General features: G+C 44.3%; 1 protein-coding gene and 1 non-coding gene across 11 annotated transcripts in view; one reads left to right on the top strand and one right to left on the bottom strand.

Annotated features, from left to right (window-relative positions):
- The window catches only part of LOC143360574 (orexin receptor type 2), a 32,521-nt gene that overhangs the window by 6,536 nt on the left and 5,527 nt on the right, over positions 1-20,458 (top strand). For 9 of the 10 annotated variants that reach the window (XM_076799555.1, XM_076799553.1, XM_076799556.1 and 6 more), the window contains 2 exons: positions 2,373-2,763; positions 2,949-3,444. In XM_076799555.1, coding sequence (XP_076655670.1) covers positions 2,992-3,444 — 453 coding nt within the window. In that variant the 5' untranslated portion in view covers positions 2,373-2,763; positions 2,949-2,991. Of the gene's footprint in view, positions 1-2,372; positions 2,764-2,948; positions 3,445-20,107; positions 20,299-20,458 lie in introns of those variants that run through there. The other variant, XM_076799562.1, reaches the window with a different exon arrangement.
- On the bottom strand, positions 4,975-5,114 carry LOC143360748 (U11 spliceosomal RNA). The gene has a single exon (XR_013083340.1). It is a non-coding gene; the product is annotated as a U11 spliceosomal RNA (small nuclear RNA).

The raw sequence follows: 20,458 nt of genomic DNA, 5'->3' as shown, positions 1-20,458 counted from the left end.
CCGATACGATCATTTAATAGCCGGCTCCCATTAATTCCATTACCGGGAGACGTAAACCCTGCAGTGTCGGCTATTAATGCCTCAGTTAACGACTCGCACAATTAAAATTGCAACACCGTTAGGCGTCCCAACGCGGCGAGCATTTAAACCGAGAGCAAAAACGCGATCCTCAAGAATGAATGTAGTTCAGACGAGAGGCTCTTCAATTTCCGGACGCGCAGGATCCCCAAGCTAGAGATTTGATCCTTCGACAGGATATTTCTCGGCCTGCCTGGAGGCACCGGAAGTCGTTGGCAATCGTCGTCGATTCGTCGCGACTCGCCGCTCGCGCTCTCGAAAATAAACCGGAGTCTCGCTAGCGTCTAATATTAACTTCCTCTGTAAAATCTACTTTGCCGGTCCAGACGCGACGCGGCCTCAACGGGCAATCGAATTCCATCCTGAAGTCCTCTTCTGAGAGGAAAGAGTCTAAACGAGGGCGAAATCGTCCGGGGAAATCGTCGGACAAAAGTTTTATCGGGCCGAGGGACCAAATTGCTCCCAGATGAACCAGTTACTTTCGGTTTTGTCGCTGTTTTTGTCCTCTGCGCTATATTCCTGCAGTACGGCCGCTGGGATTCAATCTCTGTGATCATTTTGATGCATGACGTCGCGTACGAATCAATAGTGGAACGTGTCTGTTGAAGTATCCGTTAGAAATTGTCGGAATTGTTCTCGGAAATAATTACTTTCGGTTTTGCGTCGCTGTTCTTGCGGTGCTGGGTTATATTCTTCCAATCTAGCAGCTGGGATTCAATCTCCGTAATCATTTTTATGCATGGAGTTGCACTACAAATCAATAGTAGCATGTCTGCTTCACTGTTCATTAGAAATTGTCAGAGTTGCTCTTAAAAATAGCCTGGAATCGTTTATTAAGCTGAGAAATTAGACTTCGACGGTTGTGCAGCTCTTCTCTGTATTATCTTGATATTCCTCTCACTGCACCTGCAAAAGACAAACATACTAAATGAAGCAACACTTAGAGATACTTCCCTTTCAATATCAGACAATTCTCTTGGAATATTGTTCAAGCATAAGTCCTTTAGAAACAATATTTCTTAATAAACTGCGGATTTTTATGCGAAATAAAAATTGTCTGAATTAACTGCACGAGACAGTTAATCATTGTATAACGGATTAGAAATAATAATACAGTATTTTCAACTGCTTTAAATATTTTTCAATATAAATGCATAAAATCTACTTACTAAAATTGTAAAAATATTTCTACAAGAAACTCTTGAACGATCTTCCCCGTTGAACCACGTACTATAACAAAAACTATACAAATCATACAATATCTGAACAAACACAATCTCGTCACCGCAATGCACATAAAGCATTATTATTATCTCGGTAGCTGGATTGCGGTAGTATCACACTGCAGAGATATTTGTCCCCTTTTCTCTGTTACGACGGCAGAAGAATGGGAATGAAAGTTTTCCGTGGGTTAGGAGGTATCCTAGAGCGAATTTATCGCACCGGGTGGTTGGGAATGATTCCATGGGCGAGGATGGTAGATGAAAAGGGCGAACTCGACCTAAATCGCGAATAATTCCTTAGACAGCCGGCGACCAGGCCAGCCAGTTGTCAGAAGAAGTTCGTTAGCCGCAACACTTGGGAAATCATGGCGCCGGACCGCAGTCTCGGAGAACTTTTTCCACAAATGTCGAAATTTAGGCTTTATTTTACCGTAGTTTCGGCGGCTTTGTTCGACGATTGCCTCTGTGCTCGAAGAATAAATTGAGCGAGATAATGGTGGACGTTCCTGAAAAATTGGATCGCGCGACTTTTTTAAACATTAAATTACTTGGGCGCGGAAAATTGGATGACTGGCGATGAATACTGAATTGTTGGCCTTTTGAGGGCGTATATTTAACACTAGGTTTACGGGATCCATGAGGAATTATTCAACAAATTTATCTCTTTGAGTATATATTATTTAAAAAACGACTAATAATTTGGATAGCCACATTCTTGTTGTGTTTATGAAGTAATGTAAAACGGCCATTCTTAGTGTCCCGTAAACCTAGCGTTAAAAGCAAATAGGAGATCAGGTCTCCATTTTGAAGAGTTGTTTCAAAAATGGTCCCATTTTGAGGGGGTGCTTCGACATCATTTAAAAATGTATTCCTGTGGGAATTTTTTGACATTGGACGGCTTGAATCAAAGCTTAAATTGCGCACTTCCAGATAGAGTTACGTACGTTCTTCACAGAATTACGAGATCCTATCGAAAAGCTACTGAATCGAAGAATGAGCTCAGACTCCCGGTCCCAACTCAAAGAAAAGTTATCCGGGAGCACCATAACGAAGATTAGCGGTAATTTTCAGAGCAAACGTTGCGATTCCCCTTATCACCGCGGGACAGCCGGTCGGGTACGCAGCTAATCGCAGTCACAGTCTTCCAAGATCAACGTTCGCGAAGATCCTCGGGCTGATCTCCATCGAATCGGTGATTTTCGGCTAATCGGATCAAGTCCGATGACCCGGGGACACTTGTCATCCTCTGTGGCGGAGGAGCCGTCGAGCGACGAAGGGGAATTACCTTTAATGCCATGGAAATTGCCGGGAAGTGAACGACGTGAAAGAGCAGGCTCCGGTTAACTTTTCCTGGACCTTTCGGGACTGTACCAAAGAGTTAAGTGTCCGGAGTCGCTGACATAATGGCTACCAAACACGCAGGAACACTGTGAAAACTGATAACAATTGTCCTCAGATCCGGGTAAAATTATTTGTAGAAAAAGTATCTCAAATACTATCTTAAATATATGCTCCACAATTCGAATAAGATACTATTTTAAATACTATTTGAAAAACTTTTTCCAACAAAATAAAATATCTTGTTTTCTAAAGTGCACGTACGATTTCAAACGAAATAAACTATATTCTATTTGAAATTTCATCCAGCTCTGATTGTCCTGTGCCGTTGCGAGTGCAGAAACTGATTAAAATGACTGGTATCGAGCCGATGATCATCGGCTGGCTGTTGTCGGTGGTCTCGACGCTGGTCCACGCCACTGACTATGCCGACGACTATTCGTCTATGGACTACACCGACCCGGAGATGAACAACAACGCGACAAACTGCACCAACGTCTACTGCATCTCGAACGAGGAGTACGTGGACCGAATGATGAACTACATCTACCCGAAATTCTGGGACTGGATGTTGATAGCTTCGCACAGCGTCATCTTCGTCGTCGGGATCGTCGGGAATGCGCTCGTCTGCATCGCTGTCTACAGAAATCACACCATGAGGACGGTCACTAACTACTTCATCGTCAACCTGGCTATCGCTGACTTTCTAGTGCTGCTGCTCTGTTTACCTTTCACGGTGCTCTGGGACGTCACCGAGACCTGGTTCCTCGGGCTCACTCTCTGCAAGGCTGTCCCCTATCTTCAGGTAAGGCGATACCTGCTACACCGTTTGATTAACCATCGGACGACACGCGAGCGTAATTGAAAAGAACGGATAAGGTAACCCCTCGCCGGCAATTTGTCACACGGTGGTAGAACGTCGCTTCCGAATTCTGGGGATGCGTGGGTGCGCAGGTATCTTCGATTCCGTGTGATCTTCTTGTGGGCTTAACCCTATGGGTAAGTGGAGCGATCCTTCTTTCAGATTATCGTGCTTCGTCTTCGTTAGCTGCACTGTTAAATTAAAAGACCGGTGATTCATCGGTTTTTCGAACGAGTGGGTGGACGGTTTTGGACGTAGGAGAGAGTGCAGCGGGTGTGAGAAATTGGTTTTTGGTGTGTTCGAATGATTTAAGGACCTTCATATGAATTTTAGGAGGTGCGAGAAAATTGCAGAACCGCTGAGAACATCGTAGGAACGTTTAGAATAGTGTAAAGATCTTTAGAAACATTTCGGGATTTTCAGAAAAAATGTGGATCCTCTAAAAAATATGTTGGACTCGTTAAAGTGGACTTCAGAAAGATGTACAATACACAGAAAAATTGCGAGGCCTGTTAAACAAATTGTAGCGCTTATACAAAGAAATTAGGGGGCCCACAGAAAAATTGTGTGATCAACTAATGGAATTGTAAAGAAAAAAACTCATAAAAATATTTTCGAAGCTATAAAGAACTCCTGGAGCCTATAAAACAAAGTGTTCCACTATTTCTAAAAATATTGTTTGATACTTAGGAACTCTGTTACGCTTGTAAAAAATTGTGGAGCCTAAAAAATAAAAATTGTACGGTCTACCAAGAAAGTTGTACGGATCATAAAAGAGAGTAGCTCGTGAAAAAATAGTAGGGATCCGGGAAACGCGGTTAATACCAGCAAAAGTTGCAGAGCCGAGTGCGTGGGTGTGAAACGCGCGAAGGGTTTACGGAATAAAAAAGTATCCAAGGGCTCGTCGAACGTGTATACACTTTTCAGGAATGGTAATTAGAACGAGAAACCGTATATCAGATTGTCCCCAGGAAGCCGTGTACTGCATAAATCTGCGCAGATTTTACTGTAACAACAATCGTGTTACATTATGCGTTGTATTTAACGTTTTATCGCGTAGTAGTTGTTTCTCTCCCCTCGCTATCGCGACGGCTAACCCCCGTTTGTTAGTTCTCGTTTGGCTAAATAAATACAAGAAAAAGAACAACAGGGGGGGATCCGGGTCGTTCTTCTCCGCAAATTAGACCGTAAAACGCGGGGACGCTCGTTTAAAACGCTAATGGGTTCCTACATCAGCCCTGTGCGGAGGCGTTTTTGATAAACATTTATATAACAACCAACCGCGCGCCACAGGCTTAATTGAGTTTGCCACACGTGTGTAACACGCTCAGCGCAGACGTGAGCTGTATTTAAAATTCTATAACGATTCGTGGAGAATATCAATTGACTGTAACCATTCTCAATCGTTGTCCGATAAATGAATTTTTAATTGGAGACTACACGGTTGCGCAATTAGATTTTGAGATGCATTGTGGAGGCGTCGGTGCTAAGTTGGCAGCCAACAGCCTCGCGTTCACAAAAATTACGTACTGGGTATGTCTTGATGGCCATACCCCGCCAGCACGCCACACAGGACGAGCTGACGCGCTATTAAAGTAGCGAGCACCCTTTTTAAACGGCCTACAACGCTGCCATGCCTTTAGTAACCTCGGCTGACCATCATTGACAGCGAGAATCCTCTCAAGCATCCAGACATCTATCGTACAACCGATGAACTAATTCGCTGTGGCGGAGTGGTGGGGAGACACGCGCGATTCTTTGCGAATTCAAAACGAACTATTATCGAGGTCCTTACAGAACTATTCAAGGGACAACTTTTGGGGGAATTAATCCTGCATTAATCGCATGGGTGATCCCCGGGTAAATTACAAATCTTATGAATCGGATTACTAGACTGCGGATTTTTGTGCAGAATAAAAATTGTTTACATCGATTGCAAATGGCAGAAGTGAAATAAAAATTCGTTTCTACTCTTAATTATCTTTCTACCGTAACGATAACGTTCTTAAATTTGTCTGGTGTTTTCGCCACTTCTCATCTGTCTCATAAATACACAAAATCCGCAGACTACTGATTACTCTTATCGCTTAACAATTAGTTCCGTAATTTGTACATAGTGTGGAATGTGTCGTGAAATTTTCAAGAATTTTAGCAATAAGATGCATAGAACTCCACACGAATCTGAACTATTTCTGCCATGATTAATGCAGGATTGAGCGAGTTTTGAAGGGAGTTAGTTTATTAGGGTCGACAATATCGTCGGGAATCGTTCGCCGGCTCGTCACGCTCGATCAGACATTTTAATTGCGAATTTTCCATGACGACGACCGCCGACCGATAATTCGATTCACGACCAGGCTTCTGCCAATCGTGGTCGAGTCGAGAAAATTTCGGAGGCTGATATCGGTTTTCCCGGTTTGTGGGTGGGGGAGGTTTTCCGGTGGCTCGTCGTACCTCTGAGAGAGCCACCCGGATCGGTATATTGTAATCCGGTTAATTAAAACTTGAATAAAGATATTTGTGTCCTCGAGGGGGATCCCTATTATCTCGAAACAGGTCCCGGAGTCCTCGTCGGACGGGCTTACAACCGGGCGACGACGGAGTACGAATGATCCAATGATTAAAAAGAAAACTAATCCCCGAAGAGAATTAAAACGGGCTCTTCTTCATTCGCCCCTCTACCAACTACAACCCGTTATTTCTTGTTTTGTCGAGTCCCTGTTCATCAAATAGTAATGCTCCGCGAATAACCGGCCTGCAAAGACGGTTCTTTGCGACCAAAACCCCTCTTGGGAAAATCCGTCGGAAAATGGATGCTCACTTTCAGTTTCTTTTTTCGTTGTAAGCATGCTCATGAGAAGATTCATTTCATGTGGTCCATATGTACTGTCTGAGCCGCCTCACAATTTTTTCATGGACTGCACAATCTTTTTATAAGCTGTTCTATCTCTCAGGAGATGATGCTAATATTTCTTTAGGACCTACGATTTTTTCCTCAAGCCTAACCATTTTTCATAAGTCTTTTGTAAGCTGTACAATCTCTTGGAAAATCTTACAATTTTTCTGTAAGTTCTAGAACGTTTGCTGATACTCTACAATTCTTTTATAAGCTCCACAATTTTTTATGAACTCTACCATTTTTTTATAAGCTCTACAGTCTCTCAGGAAGTTATCCGAGCTTTCCGTAGGTGCTACAGTTCCTTTCACGAGCTCCACAATTTTTTTTAAGAGTGCTGTATCTTATACAATTTTTCTAAATGTTCTACAATGTATTAGGCGTGTCTAAAAATTTTGGGAAGGGCTCTATGATCTTTTCGCAAGCCTAACAAATTTTCTTAGACCCCAGTGATCGTGACCAGGACGCTTCCAGGATAAAATAGTCCTCGTTACCCCCAATCGAGTGGTTCAAGCGGGTTCAAACCGCGTCGTCTTCGAGACCAAGGAGTCTCCGAGGGTGCGTGTACCCGCGAAAGAAAGGGAACGCGGGGGTGGAAAATGAAATTTCACCTAGCTCGGTCGAGAGTACCGATTTTCATCGCGAGGGACGGCGTCGAGCAACTCGAGCGGAATAAACACTGCGATGGCGGCCGTGTCGCAGGAACAAGCGAACCCCGTAATTCGGCATTAGTCTGCTCGGCGGATCGAAACTGGAATCCCGCGTAGAACCGGCGTTGTATTTATTCTATTATCGATGTTGCAAATAACATCCGTGCCTCCTCTTGTCCGTTAACTGCCGGGTTTAACCACTTGTCTTTCAAATTCCTCTGATTAGAGCTGCTGTATCTGAATTGCAGATTCGATGTACCTGTAAAAAGATAACCGGATGAAATTCCAAACAATACAAAGATTAAAAGACATCGACAGCTTGTTAATAACACTCTCCAACAGCGATTCTGCGTTTCGATAACCGATAGGCAATTTTTATAAATCTTGATGCACTGCGGTGATAGCGCGCGACACCCAGGACTACTTTATTCTGCCAATCGACAACCGAATTTGCATTTCAATTTTTTTTTGTGGCCCCTAAAGGAACAAGGTATGCTCTTCTCGATGGTACAGCTAGATTCTATCTCGGACCTTCAATTTTAAAAATAGATTGGAAAATGTCCGCGAAAATTGCTATGCATCCGGTACGTTACGAACAAAGTACGCCTCGCTCACTTGAAATAATGTTTTAACATGTTTAAACACTCATAATCCTATAAAAAAATATACCATAATATCCGGGAGAGTCTATAGAATTGTTCCGCATAAAAATCCATTGTGTATCTTTTACGGTCGAAGCAGGAAAAATTCTTAAAGAAGACTTCCGACGCATATAAAAATCTACAATGTGGAACAAAATTTCCGAACAGCGTAATGACACGGAAAAAAAAGGAAGACAACACAGATTACCAGCAGATTTTAAATCAATCTCGAGAGTGATGCAGTATTTTTGTTATCTGTGTTGTCTTCCTTCTTTTTCCGTGTGATTACGCCATTCGTCAACAATTATTGAACTTTGCATATCGCCGGCTACATATTCACGGAGATTAGGCTATTACCGATAACACGTATCAGAGTGCACGGACATAGATGTACCGTCGTTACACTGCCAATACGTCGAAGTGTTTCATGCGTAATTGATTTTATTACAGACCGTGTGCATCTTTCGCGGTAGCGTTATAAAGCCTCCTCGGCTTAGTTCTGGATTGACGAGGTCATAACATTGCGCCATATTTTTCTGGGAAACTTCTCTTTTTATATTGAACTATACTGCACTCGGATGCAAAGATCTGAGCGATTATGGTAAACGGTGACTTAGCATCTCAAAGGCAGCGGGATAGCACACGTTGATCGGAACCTTCTGTAGATGGAATTTAATAAAATTGGTAGACGACGGAAGGTGGGGATTTAATACGATACGATGCTACAAAGATCGTATCCTGTATCGGAGTGCAAGGCAACGTAACGCAAACTTGCTTTATAGCCTATTGTTAGGGTATTGTTTCAGGCTTTGTTGTCGTCCGGCGTGCGAAGAGTCGCGAGAGAATGTGCGCCCCGGAATCTATAGCTGCTGCTAATCATTGTCGCCGAGCGCGATCCGTATCAGACCACGTTAACGAAGCGCATTCGTTCTCGTTAAAGGACCCGCGGGAAAACAAAGCTGCGTTAGACTGGTCTTTTCTCCAGTGTGAAATCATAAGCCGTTCGACAAACGCGATTTTAGGGAGTCCACAAATTTCTCTGCAGGTCCTACTATCTTTGTATAGGCCTGGACAATTTTTCTGTATTACCTACAATTTTTTAAAGAGCTTCTACAATCTTCTAACTGGTCCCACAATCTTTGTATGGGTTGGACAATTTTTCTATAGGACCGACAATTTTTTAAACAACTTCTACAATTTTCTAACTGATCCCACAATCTTTGTATGGGGTTGGACAATTTCTCTATATGTCCTACAATTTTTGTAGGAGCCTCTATAATTTTTCTGTAGGTCCTACAATTTTTGTATTGGTCTGTATAATTTCTCTGGAGGTCCTACAATTTTTGTATTGGTCTGTACAATTTCTCTGGAGGTCCTACAATTTTTGTATTGGTCTGTACAATTTCTCTGGAGGTCCTACAATTTCTGTAGGAGCCTCTACAATTTTCTAACTAGTCCTGCAAATTTTAGAGGAGCCTCTATAATTTCTCTATAGGTCCTACAATTTTTGTAGAAGCCTCTATAATTTCTCTGTAGGTCCTACAATTTTTGTAGAACCCTTTCTAATTTCTCTTGAGGTCAAACAATTTTTGTATACGCCTGGACAATTTTTCAAATTTTAAAAGTCCCACCCTAGTACCCTTATCATAGCTACTCCTCGAGTCCTGTTGGATCCTTTGTAACATTCTTGCAGTAGACATTCAAGGACCCTTATCATAGCTACTCCTCGAGTCCGGATCTTTTGTAACATTCTTGCAATAGACATTCGAGGACTCTTGAAAAGCTTTTTGGAGTCTCGAACTCCTACCGAAAGCCAATCAAAAAAATTGTAGAACTTCCCGAGACTTCGCTAGTGTCTCAAAAGCGTCCTGTACACAGCTCCTCAGCCCCGAAGATCCTTGGAAAGCCTCGGCAATCCATTAGCTACGCAAACACGTTCCAACGTTTCCCACTCGAGGCGCGAACCTCAATGCCAACACGGCGTATAAACTGATAACGAGGGGGTTGCAACTGTTGGAGTATAATTAACGGAGGTCAAGATACGATTTCCGGATCCAACAAGTCACTGGCTAATCCGCCGACACGTAGGAACACGTGGGGGCTCGCATCTGCTTAAAACGCCCTGTATCGTCGCACGATTACGCCGCCGATTTACACTTGTATGCGAGGTCACAGTCGCATGGAAATATCGTTCGGCTCGTTTATCATGGTCGGCAGCACTATGCTCGTGTTCGAGCTTACATTCCGTCGACGGTGTAGCTGCACGGTTGCGCTACCAGCGTAGCTCTCAGCCAGGTACCAAATCGCATTATCTTACAACGTGTTGTTGCACACGGTTCCCGGAACCGATAACTTATTCCCCGGTTCTCAACCGATTTTCCGGGCTTTTACAAAGAGAGCCAGGAGGGAGCTCGGTTTTCAGGAATACCTTGACGGGTTCGTAATTCGACTGTTCCTCGATTCTGATAATCGCGTTTCCCCGGATCCCCGGGGGAGAATTCTCGTCGCGAGAATTTCCGTAGCTCCCAGCCTAGGTGCTTTAATGACAACCGTCATCGTACGGGTTGTTCAACGAAAGCTGGGACCCGGAGCCCTAGTCTCTCGCAGCGTTTTGCCGGGGAATTATAACGGGGGAAGGAAAAGCGGCGCGCAGGCAACCCGGTGAAATTCTCGCAGCAAAGAAAGAAGAGATACCTCGATGAATGCTCTGCACAGGCGAAAGGGAAAAAAGCGGAGGCGCGCAGCGGGTCGCTGACGGTGAATACACCTTTGCCGGAAGCAAAGAGGCCGAGCGGGGCGCATATATACATAACAAGAGAGAGAGAGAGAGATAGAGGGAGAGAACCACCACGCCAAGCCAGGTAAATACGAGTACTCGCCCTCGCCTCGGTCTCTACATGCATGCCATGAATAATTTCTTCGTCCGCGATTCAATCCCTTCAACAAACTCGCCGCGACAATTTCATTTCGCCGCATCGTTTCGCACAGCGGTAGAACGCCGACGCACTTCTACCTGTTAACCTGCACGATCTGCCTAACCACACGCCTCTACGGTGAATATGAGCATTGGAGATTACTCGCCGGCAATTAATATCGGAACAGAGTATTAGGTGTACGGATTAATTAGTGCTAGTCGCAGGTTTGCCTTAAATCTAGTTATACTAAGCTACAGCGACTGACAAAAATTGTTGAGACAGTACATTTCACATTTTCATGGATTATGCTTGAACTGTTCTAATTTGTGTCTATCTAGGACCCAAAAGTTTTGTAAAGGTCTGTGAAATTTTTTAGAAGGACCTATAATGTTTGTAGGGACGTCTACAATTTTTGTCAGGGCCTCTACAATTTTGTACTAGGTCCTACAATTTTTATAGCAGACTCCAGAATTTCTAGGTAGGTCCTTCAATCTTTGTAAGGGCCTCTATAATTTTTCTATAGGTCTCAAATTTTTGTAAGGTCCGCTATAATTTTTTAGCAGGTTTTACAATTTTCGTTGAAGCTTCTACAATTTTTTAACGGGACCTACACGTCCTGCTTTGTTTCAATTGCGAACATGTTCTCCATTCCCTCATGAACATTCCACGAATGAATTCAAGTGTCTAATTCATTGCTGCACACGCTGAAGCATTCGGGATGAAATGAAGAAGAAAATGGGAAGTCGGTGAAAGACGGGGTCGAATGCCAAGACGAGCCGAGCCAATCTCCTTCGGTTAGCGGATTAGCGGTCCCACATAAATTATCAGTATGTTACGGACGAGGTACCACGCGAAATCCCTTTTAATTACACTGTGCGCCATGCATCCGGTATCAAAGACATTCGCCTGCTGCAGCGGGGCCGGCGCAACGAATTACTGGTATAATCGGGCCACATCGATCGCTATGGACAAGATAAAGCTACCAGCAAATACAGGGACAGGAGCAACAGTGTTTCGGAATAGCATACTCCGCGTGGTTTCGGCCCTGAATGCCCCTGCTGGTCCTATATTTTTCTCGTAAGCAAACACCGATCAGGAATCCAATTAATTCTCTCTCCCTCTCTTCACATAATATGCAGCCGCCGTTCAACTGCGGATAATCTCAGTTATACGCGAAACATCTGTCTCGCGATGCCTTCTTGTCGTGGCTGCTGGCCAAGATGACTACAACATTATTGCGGAGTCTGAAGAAACTTATCCTCGTAAATTTCCTATGATCTTCCTGAAGAATTTGTCCAATAATGTTCTTGAATGCTTCGGATGATGGAATGTTTTTAGGATGCTCTTCTGGCTCGAGAAAATTGTCTCTCTGGGATTTGCATGAAACTTCCCTTCAGTTATTTCTGCTGGCATTCGCGCCACTTCTTACTACTGTTCTATAGACCTAGTTCAAGGAATAATTTCTTTACATGCTTGCATACTTTTAAAATTAAAGTACGATATAATACAATTTGTTTCTAAGACCAACAATTCTTGCAAAAGCTTCTATAATTTCTTAACTGGTCCAACAGTATTTATAAGTGCCTCTATAACTGTCTAACAGGTCCTACAATTTTTGAATAGGTCTTACAGTTTTTGTTGAAGCCTCTATAAATTTTCTATAGGTCCTACAATCTTTGTACAAGCTTGTACAATATTTATACTTTTCTAGCTGAAGAACATGGCCCTCTTAGGATTGGTTATTAACTCACCCTCATCTGCGAGTCCCCTTTCAGCGGCCCCTACAGTTTTATCTCCCGCTTTCTCTATGGAATCAAGTATGAGGAAAGTAGTCTATCGACATACATCCTCTAATATTCTCAGATCTATGTCTCAGATTGGAAGGGACGTGCCCGGAGTAACTTTTCACGGGGGTTCGTTGATTAAACACCCACGTACCATCCTCAGAAGTACGTTTAACGATCCGCAGGATCTCCGAAAAGAAACGACTGCATCCGTGCCGGGACCATAGGAATATGTAACGAGCGACGTTCCACTTTTCTTCGCTCTCCACGCGCTTGCCGTACTGGTACAGATTCCGCAGAAATTCCGGCGAAGCATGAAAAACCGGAGCTCGAAATATTATAGTACGTGGTGCATGGCAGCGACACAACGCGCGCTATAGGGGTGGAAAAAGTAAACGGATGAAAGTGGCCGCGTTGCGAGCGTCGATTACAGCGTTCGTTACAATCAACGCGGACACTGCACTCGCCGGAAGATAATTGCATTTGGTCGTAAAGTGTTATACTTCTTGTTACCGAGAACGATATTTGCGGAACGTTTTTCTTGTCAATTATCTCCCTCACATTCCCACCCCACCCGCCAGTGTATCGTTAGCAAATTCTCCTCCTGGCCCTTGGATCGTTATATAGACTCCTACAATTTTTTCGCCGGCCTTTACAATTTTTTAACACCGCCACCCTTTTTAGACTGCTACAATTTTTCTGTAGCTCCTACGGTCCCTTCTAAGGGTTCTACAATTTTTCTGCAAGCCCTACAGCTTTTGTATAGGTTCTACAATTTTTGTGTGAGTCCTACAACCTTTGTATAGGTTCTACAATTTTAGTGTAAGTCCTACAACCTTTGTATAGGCCTGAACAATTTTTACAAACAAACAAATTATCTACACTCGTGTGGATTCTACAACGTTTCTACAGATCCGCAATTTTTCTGTAGGTTTAGCAGTCTTTCTAAACGTCTTGCAACTGTTATCTAAGCCTCTATAATTTTTTAAGCACCTCTACGACTTTGTCATACATTTTCCAATTCCTCTCTAAGTCTCAACATTTTTTCTCGAGTTCTACAAACATCTACAGGTTCTTCCTTGAGTCTACAATTTTTTTGGGTCTCTGCCATCTTTCCCCAGGTCCAGGACAAATTGCCAAAGACGCTTATCCTATAAAACGGTCTTAGCCATGCAAATATCAAACTTTAAATTATAATCCTTCTCTAAACCGAGTTCTCCAAGCGTCTATTCTCGTTTCCCGCAAAGATCGGGTTCGAGAAATGTCTGAGAACGTTGCGACCAGTGCTCAGGCACTTCCTCCTGCTAAACATAACTTTAAACCGACCCACGGTTGACAGACTAACAATCGAGTCGGCTGGCATATAATGCGGTGGATTGCGCAACACGCGAGATCGAACTGTGCACGCAGTATATCATAATTCTCGCCGGTGTTGTGACTAGCCAATGCCGAGAGGAAAACTAGTCGCGTGTAATCCGCGGTTTACGATCCGCGTAAAACTTCGGTTTCGCCGGCGACTGCTCTTAAAGAACGATAATTGGCCGGCGCACCGATTACCTCGGAACTTTTCCAGGTTGTTCCGCCCTCGCGTTTTGAATCGCTGCCAACGCGGACAAAAATCGGTGCACGCTGTCCCAGCAATCCACCAGGCGATTCTTTCCGAAGGTCTCCGGGGACCAGAAGACATTTCCATGCGTTCCCGGAAGTCGGCAACTTTGCCCGTTGAATGGTAATAGGCCGGCACGAGTTCGCGGCGAGCTCGCAATTCATACAGAAAGTTGACCGACTCTGCCGGAGATATTTCCGCGAGGTTCTTTCCGTCGTGACGAGCGATTTCCCGCCGGCTTCATCTGCCACAGCATCGATACGCCCGATAAACTCCCAGGCTTCCCTCTGGGGACGCGCGAAAATATGTTGCTCGCGTCGCCGCATCAATTATTTGTACCACCATAAGTGACACAGTTCTTCCCACGACTACTGTTCCCCGGCGCAGTCCTTCGATTCCTTTGAGATACGTTAACCTGACGTTTCTCCGATATTTGCAGCACGTAGAAATACAATCGTGCGAGCCAAACATTTTTAATACGCCGACACGGTGTTTAGATTCCTTCGGATATTGATTTTTAAATTTTCTGGGCATGTTTGACTGTTGTTTTTTGCGCGGTATACTTCGACATCCTTGGTAAATGTAATAAAGATGACTGACATGTTCGCTGTTAGAAGCTGTATGGGTTCTACAATGTTGCAGCAGGTCCTACAGTTTTTCCAGAGACTCCTGCAATTTTTCAACAGGTCCTACGATTGTTCTGCAGGTTCTGTAACCTTCCTACAGTTCCTGCAGTTTTTTTATAGGCCCCACAATTTCCCGGCAGGTCCTACAATGTCTCCGTAGATCCCTACAATTCTTTAACAGTCAGTCACAGGCCTAACAACCTTCTGATGTTGTCTACAATTTTTCTATGGGTCCCAAAAATTTTTCCTGCGATTCCACAATGTTGCTACAAGATCCTGCAGCTTTGTCCTTGCTTCTGCAATTTTTCATTGAGTCTCTACAATTTTTTCAGTGGTCCGGACTCTTGTCTATCTCCTAGAAACATTAAAATCGTACATTGTTAGCATTTCCAAAGGATAATCGCACAGAAGAAATTGAATTACGAAAAGTGAACATTAATTACCTTGTTCCGCAGGCTCTCGCAACTTTTTCATACAAAGATGGTCTCCTTCGCATCATCTAAAGTCATCTTCTGTAACGAGGCTCTCCCGCTATCCAGAAACTATAAAAAGGCTCTAGGTCCTGCAGAAATAATTTGAGTAGCCACAAGGACATGATTAGACCCAAGAAAGTGCTCTTTAGACTTTTCTCGATCGAAGAAGAATAGACCAAGCCCGCCGAGAGCAGACTATCGACTTAAAATCCGATTTTAAAAAGCGGTACGAGGCACTCCACCGCTCGGAAGACACGGCATTCGCCTAATGATGGAGAAGCTCGCGTGCCGGACGTTCTATCGCGACGTCGAAGAGGCCGTGCCCTGGCGCAGGGCTCCATCCAGGTGATAATTCACCTGGAACAACTGTTTCTCGTGACCGGGTCGATCGCATAAATTTTTCAGACGGTCGGTTCTAATGTTCCCTCTTCGCGGGTTGCGATTTCCGGCCAGCGAAACGATAATCTCGCTAATTAAACGAGCAACCCGAAGCCAGTGAAAACGGGCGATCGTAATCTGGCCTGGAGTACAGAAACCAAGAATCAATGCTGCCTACGGAAAACCGAGGATTTCTCTCTATTCTTTTGGAATCCCATATCGTTTCCCGTCAACGTCGTCGGGATCATCGCGTGTGTGCTGTTGCGAGTGCAACTCCTAGATAGTCGAGGTTTAATTGGAACGTGCCCCGACTCGAAAAACAGCGAAAAATTGTTCCGCGTCCAACGCGCGGAAAAAACAATGCGTTTTGTTTGTCCGAGTGCCTTCTCGTTGCCCAACAGCTGCTGGACTCGTGTTTTCCTTCAGGGCCACCGTGATTACTGCGTCGAGCCACCGTGGGTGTGGAATTCATGGCAATTCTTTTCCATTTCATCTCGCAAAATTTTCTGAAACGTGATCTGTATTATTATAGAATTTTTGAAAGCTGTAGACAGATTCTTTCTGATATACGTAGTACTGTGTGATGATACTGTTACAGGAAAATTCTCATATTTATGTTTTATGAGTTCCGTTCAAACTTTTCTTTACTCTCGTCGGCTCCTATAATGTGAGAAGCGTGTTTTAAACAGGACGTATTAAACAGTCCCGTGGCTCCTCGAGAAATGAGGTCTTGAAAAGAGTACATTCGCAGAAACAATGAGTCGTTAGTCTCTATAAGAGATTCGATGCACACGCAATGGACGAAAGCATAAATCCAAGTATAAGAAACCATTTTTGGGTAATTGTGCGGAAGAATACAACAATAAACAAACCGAGGAACAAATGAACATACACTTTTATCCAGCACTGTAGACTATTGTAATTACAGAAATAATTATAATTGTTGGCGGAACAAATGCTGGTAGGAAACACGTAAACTTGCAAGAAATGCCAAGAAATTTCGCATTTCTGACAATTCCAGAGGTGCAGGATCTTGCATGCACATTCCGAGATGCACAATTTAAGGGTTGAAGTAAAAGATGAGCGACTGCAGAAGACAATTTTAAGGGGACGAGACAGTTCAGATTGTGAATGCAAGAAATTAAAAGGGAAATGTTGGAGGGACTCGAGGAATTCGAAGATCAGCAGAATAGACTGTGTAATTACTGTACTGCTGGTTAGATTGCGGCCAGTTTAGCATCATCTGCATTCTAAGTTCTCGTTAGCCCAGTTTCTTTAATTTCCCCCGAGATTTCTTCCGAGTTTCCTTCGAGGATTCCTGTTGTGCGTGTCGGACCATGCGACTCGGGACGATTAACGGCAATTCTTCGAAGCGAAAACGATTAGTTCGGGGCCGGTGAGCCTCAATGAGCTCGACGTCGGCACGGTAATGCGTGGGCGTTATCATCCTGCACCCACGAACATTCAAACTGGGGACGATTCACGTAAATGGAACCGCTCGTTACTTCTGGTTGCGCAATCCGCGAAAATAAACACTGCACCAATAAACTGCAGATCCTGGAAGGAGACTTTGGGAAGTATCAGAAAATTGTCGAGCTTGGGAGAACATTTTAGGAAGCTTTAAAAAATTGTGGGGACCAGGACAACATTTTAGGTAGCCTGGAAAAAATTGTAGAGCCTGCAAGAACACGTAAGAAGCTCCCAAGACATTGTACACACTTGGAGAACATTTTGGGAAGCCTCAAAAAATTGTCGAGCTTGGGAGAACACGTAAGAAGCCCCCAAGACATTGTAGACACTGGGAGAACATTTTAAGAAGCGGCAAAAAATTGTAGTGTACTAGAGAAAAGAAAGAGTTAGCTGTACTCGAAATTTTCCTCTTTCATTCCGTGGTGGGGAAACATTATAAAAGGTGGCTAACCCCGGTCCACAGCGGATCCGCCGTTAATTATGGACTTCTGTGACGAACATGTGCGGATTTCCGACGCAGGGCCGATGAATAAATTAGGACGTGCCTCTTTGCCGCCGCAAACCTCCGGTGTAATTGCGCGGAAACCATCCTGAACACAATAACGACCGACGAAAGCTCTCCCGAACAATTTACCCTGGCGCGTTAAACACACCGTCTCCGTTCCGGCGTCGATCGATCTGCATTACACCGGCAGAATATCTTCCCATCGAGGGATCCTTGACCGGGTCTAATTATTACAACTGCACCCGGCTAACGATCGGCCTTTTCAACGTTCCGTGAGCGATAAGAAAGCAGAAATTTCCATCGGGTCGTACCTGACCAGGCGGATTCCGTAGGAAATTAGATTAACTGATTGTTCTTGCCGTGGTTGATGCCAATTTATATTTTTTAGAGGACTAGTCTCATTCCCCGGGCCAATAATATCCCAAAAGTAAACGCAGTAATATCGCTTAAGCCTTTCATTGGAAATTAATCAAGCGACTTAATATTTTTTCCTTGGACAGTAATTTTCGAATATTCTTTAGAAACGTGATGCAAGAAAGTCCAGAGAGATCTTGTCAGAAACAATAAAAGATTAAATTCCACGATCTCTTGAATTTTTAATGTTTTCATTAGCCATAAACGCTTAACGATTCATCATCAAGCCGCGAGCAAAGCAAACTCAAGGTTCGCTGCGGGAAAACTCAATATCGACAACGGGAAAGTGGCTGTAGCGAGGCAAGGGTTGATTTTTGAATAAATTGGATAAAAAGTCAGCTATACCGACACCGGCGAGGAACATTACCATGCCGGAACATTGCATTATCCTTCCCGTGAGCCTTCTAATCATTTTATTTTCCGTGCTCGTTGGAGAGCCGTTGGAAGATAGCACCCAGGACAGTGCAGTAAAGTTGAGTCTTTGTTCGAGGCAGCTGCTAAATGAAGAAATACAGAGGCGTAAAAACCCGTAGTCTCACTCGCGCCGGAAGGTTTCCCCGCTTATCCAGAATCTCGCAAGAACGGAATAATTAATCTCCTTGCTTCGGGAAAGTTACGGGCCTCCTCGCGAAGCGCATTCAACACGCGATAACGATTGCCCAAAGAGCTCTCGGGATACCGAGAATGCCTCTTCAAATTAACCTCTTCCCCTAAATTAGGTCTTGGAGACGTCGTGGGTTTTGGCTTGTGAAACTTGATTAAGACGTCGGTACAATTCTCGAAGCAATTCATCACGTTTTTCGTCACACAAATTTTTCTTTGCGTTCTTCGCGTCTCCATTCCGCGTTATTCGTGTGGTCGTGGTCTTTCCTCTAGAATTTCTGTGAGACCTTCCAGAAACATTTTTTCAGTCTCTGCAATTCTCTAACGTTTCTTAAAATGTACCCCAAGTCTCCGCAATTCTTTGGGTGACTCTAAAACGTACTGGCATCGCCTCACAGCACCAAAGAGTTGTAAGTTCGACGGCAAGGCGGCAATAGGCGCGCGTTTCGTACATTTTCGACTCTTGAGCCGATAACGCGGTTTATTCACGGTCGGGCAGGCGCACGAGACGCGTCATGAATATAAAACGGATGCTCAGGAAATATGGGCGAAGTCCTGGTAGTTCCCGTGGAAATTGATAAAACTGTAGCCCGCTCCGACGCGCAACTCTTTCCTCTTGTTTTTAGTCCGAGGATTTACTGCCTCGTATTCACGTCTAAAGCACCGAGTTATGCTTTTATCGAGGTTGCCCGTTCGTGGGAATTAATCAAATACGACTATGGCGAGTACGTCCCGCTATCTTCTCTCGTTCCTTCGGTTCTAAGATTTATCGGAGTTTTATCAGGCCGTCCGATTGCTCGTTAAGCAAATTGCGTCCCAGACGGGTGTAAATTCTCTCTGTTTGGTTTTTGTATCGTCGAGGGTAACGAGACGCACGACAGCCTTGTCGCTCGATGTTCCCTGGTGTGACGCCTTTTCGAAGCGCATGCAGAGCGGCGCGTTTAAGAGGCCGACCACCGCTGTCGATTCAATTTCGGGATTGTCGTCAAAGGGCTCGTTACCGAGTGCCCGTGCACCGCCCGTGTATTCGAATTGATCGTCCAGAGCGCGAGAGAGACACAGAGAATGAGAGACCTAGCCCAGTGGCACGAGGATACGCCCCCACAACTCCAACCCCCGAATTAGTTCGCCTCTGATTAAATGTTTGAACCGCTACAGGCTCCGATTTCGCCTGATTGAGACTTCCCATCCCTGATGCGGTGCCACCGTCCACTTGTTGGACCTCTCTTCGACGTCCCTTGTCGATGAAGCCTCAGGACATTGTAGAACCACCTGGGGGAACATATTGATGAGTCTCAAAAAATTTTAGAGCTAGGACAAACATTTTAGGAAGCCTCAAAAAAATTGTTGAGCCCGCAGGAACATGTAGGAAAGCCAAGACGTGCATGCCTAAAGGTGAGAACATTTTAGAGTATTTTGTCCAGTGCCATGAACGTATGTTTTAGCTAAAAACGACCTTCATATTCTACTTATATCAATGTTCCGTCTAAAGGTGTGTGAATAATTTACACCATTGTTTCAATAGTCCCCTTGCTGCTTGTGTTTCAATTATAGTTTCCGTGCTTTAGGCAGTTTTCCATCGTGCTCGCAGAAACCCCGAAGGAGCTCTGTAGAAAACCTCAACTATGGGCCTGAGGGTTAACGGCAGGAGCTGTGCAAATACAGCACCTGTTTGACCGCGGTTTAATTTCGGTTCACCATCGAAACGCTCGAACGCGCACCGGTGGCTTGAACTCGAGGGCCAAAAGCACCGTCTCAGCTGACGTTTCGGGGGGTCTTTATCGTCCTTCTGATCTCCAATGCAACATGTAAATGCCACGGCGACCGGAAGTTATGGTAATTTCACGACCGATGGCATTAGAATCGCAAATGAGGGCGATTAATTCTTTCTTGCTCTTTTTTTCCACTCGTAGACAATCGTGCACAAGAGACGACAACGTCCGTGCAATTTTCTATGTTCGAGCCGTTGCTACAACTTTACAGATTTCGAACGTCC

This window comes from Halictus rubicundus, chromosome 13 (genome assembly GCF_050948215.1).
Source record: "Halictus rubicundus isolate RS-2024b chromosome 13, iyHalRubi1_principal, whole genome shotgun sequence".
Classification (NCBI taxonomy): domain Eukaryota; kingdom Metazoa; phylum Arthropoda; class Insecta; order Hymenoptera; family Halictidae; genus Halictus; species Halictus rubicundus.
The sequence above is the reverse complement of the archived record's forward strand: the minus strand, read 5'-3'. Positions and strand labels throughout refer to the sequence as shown.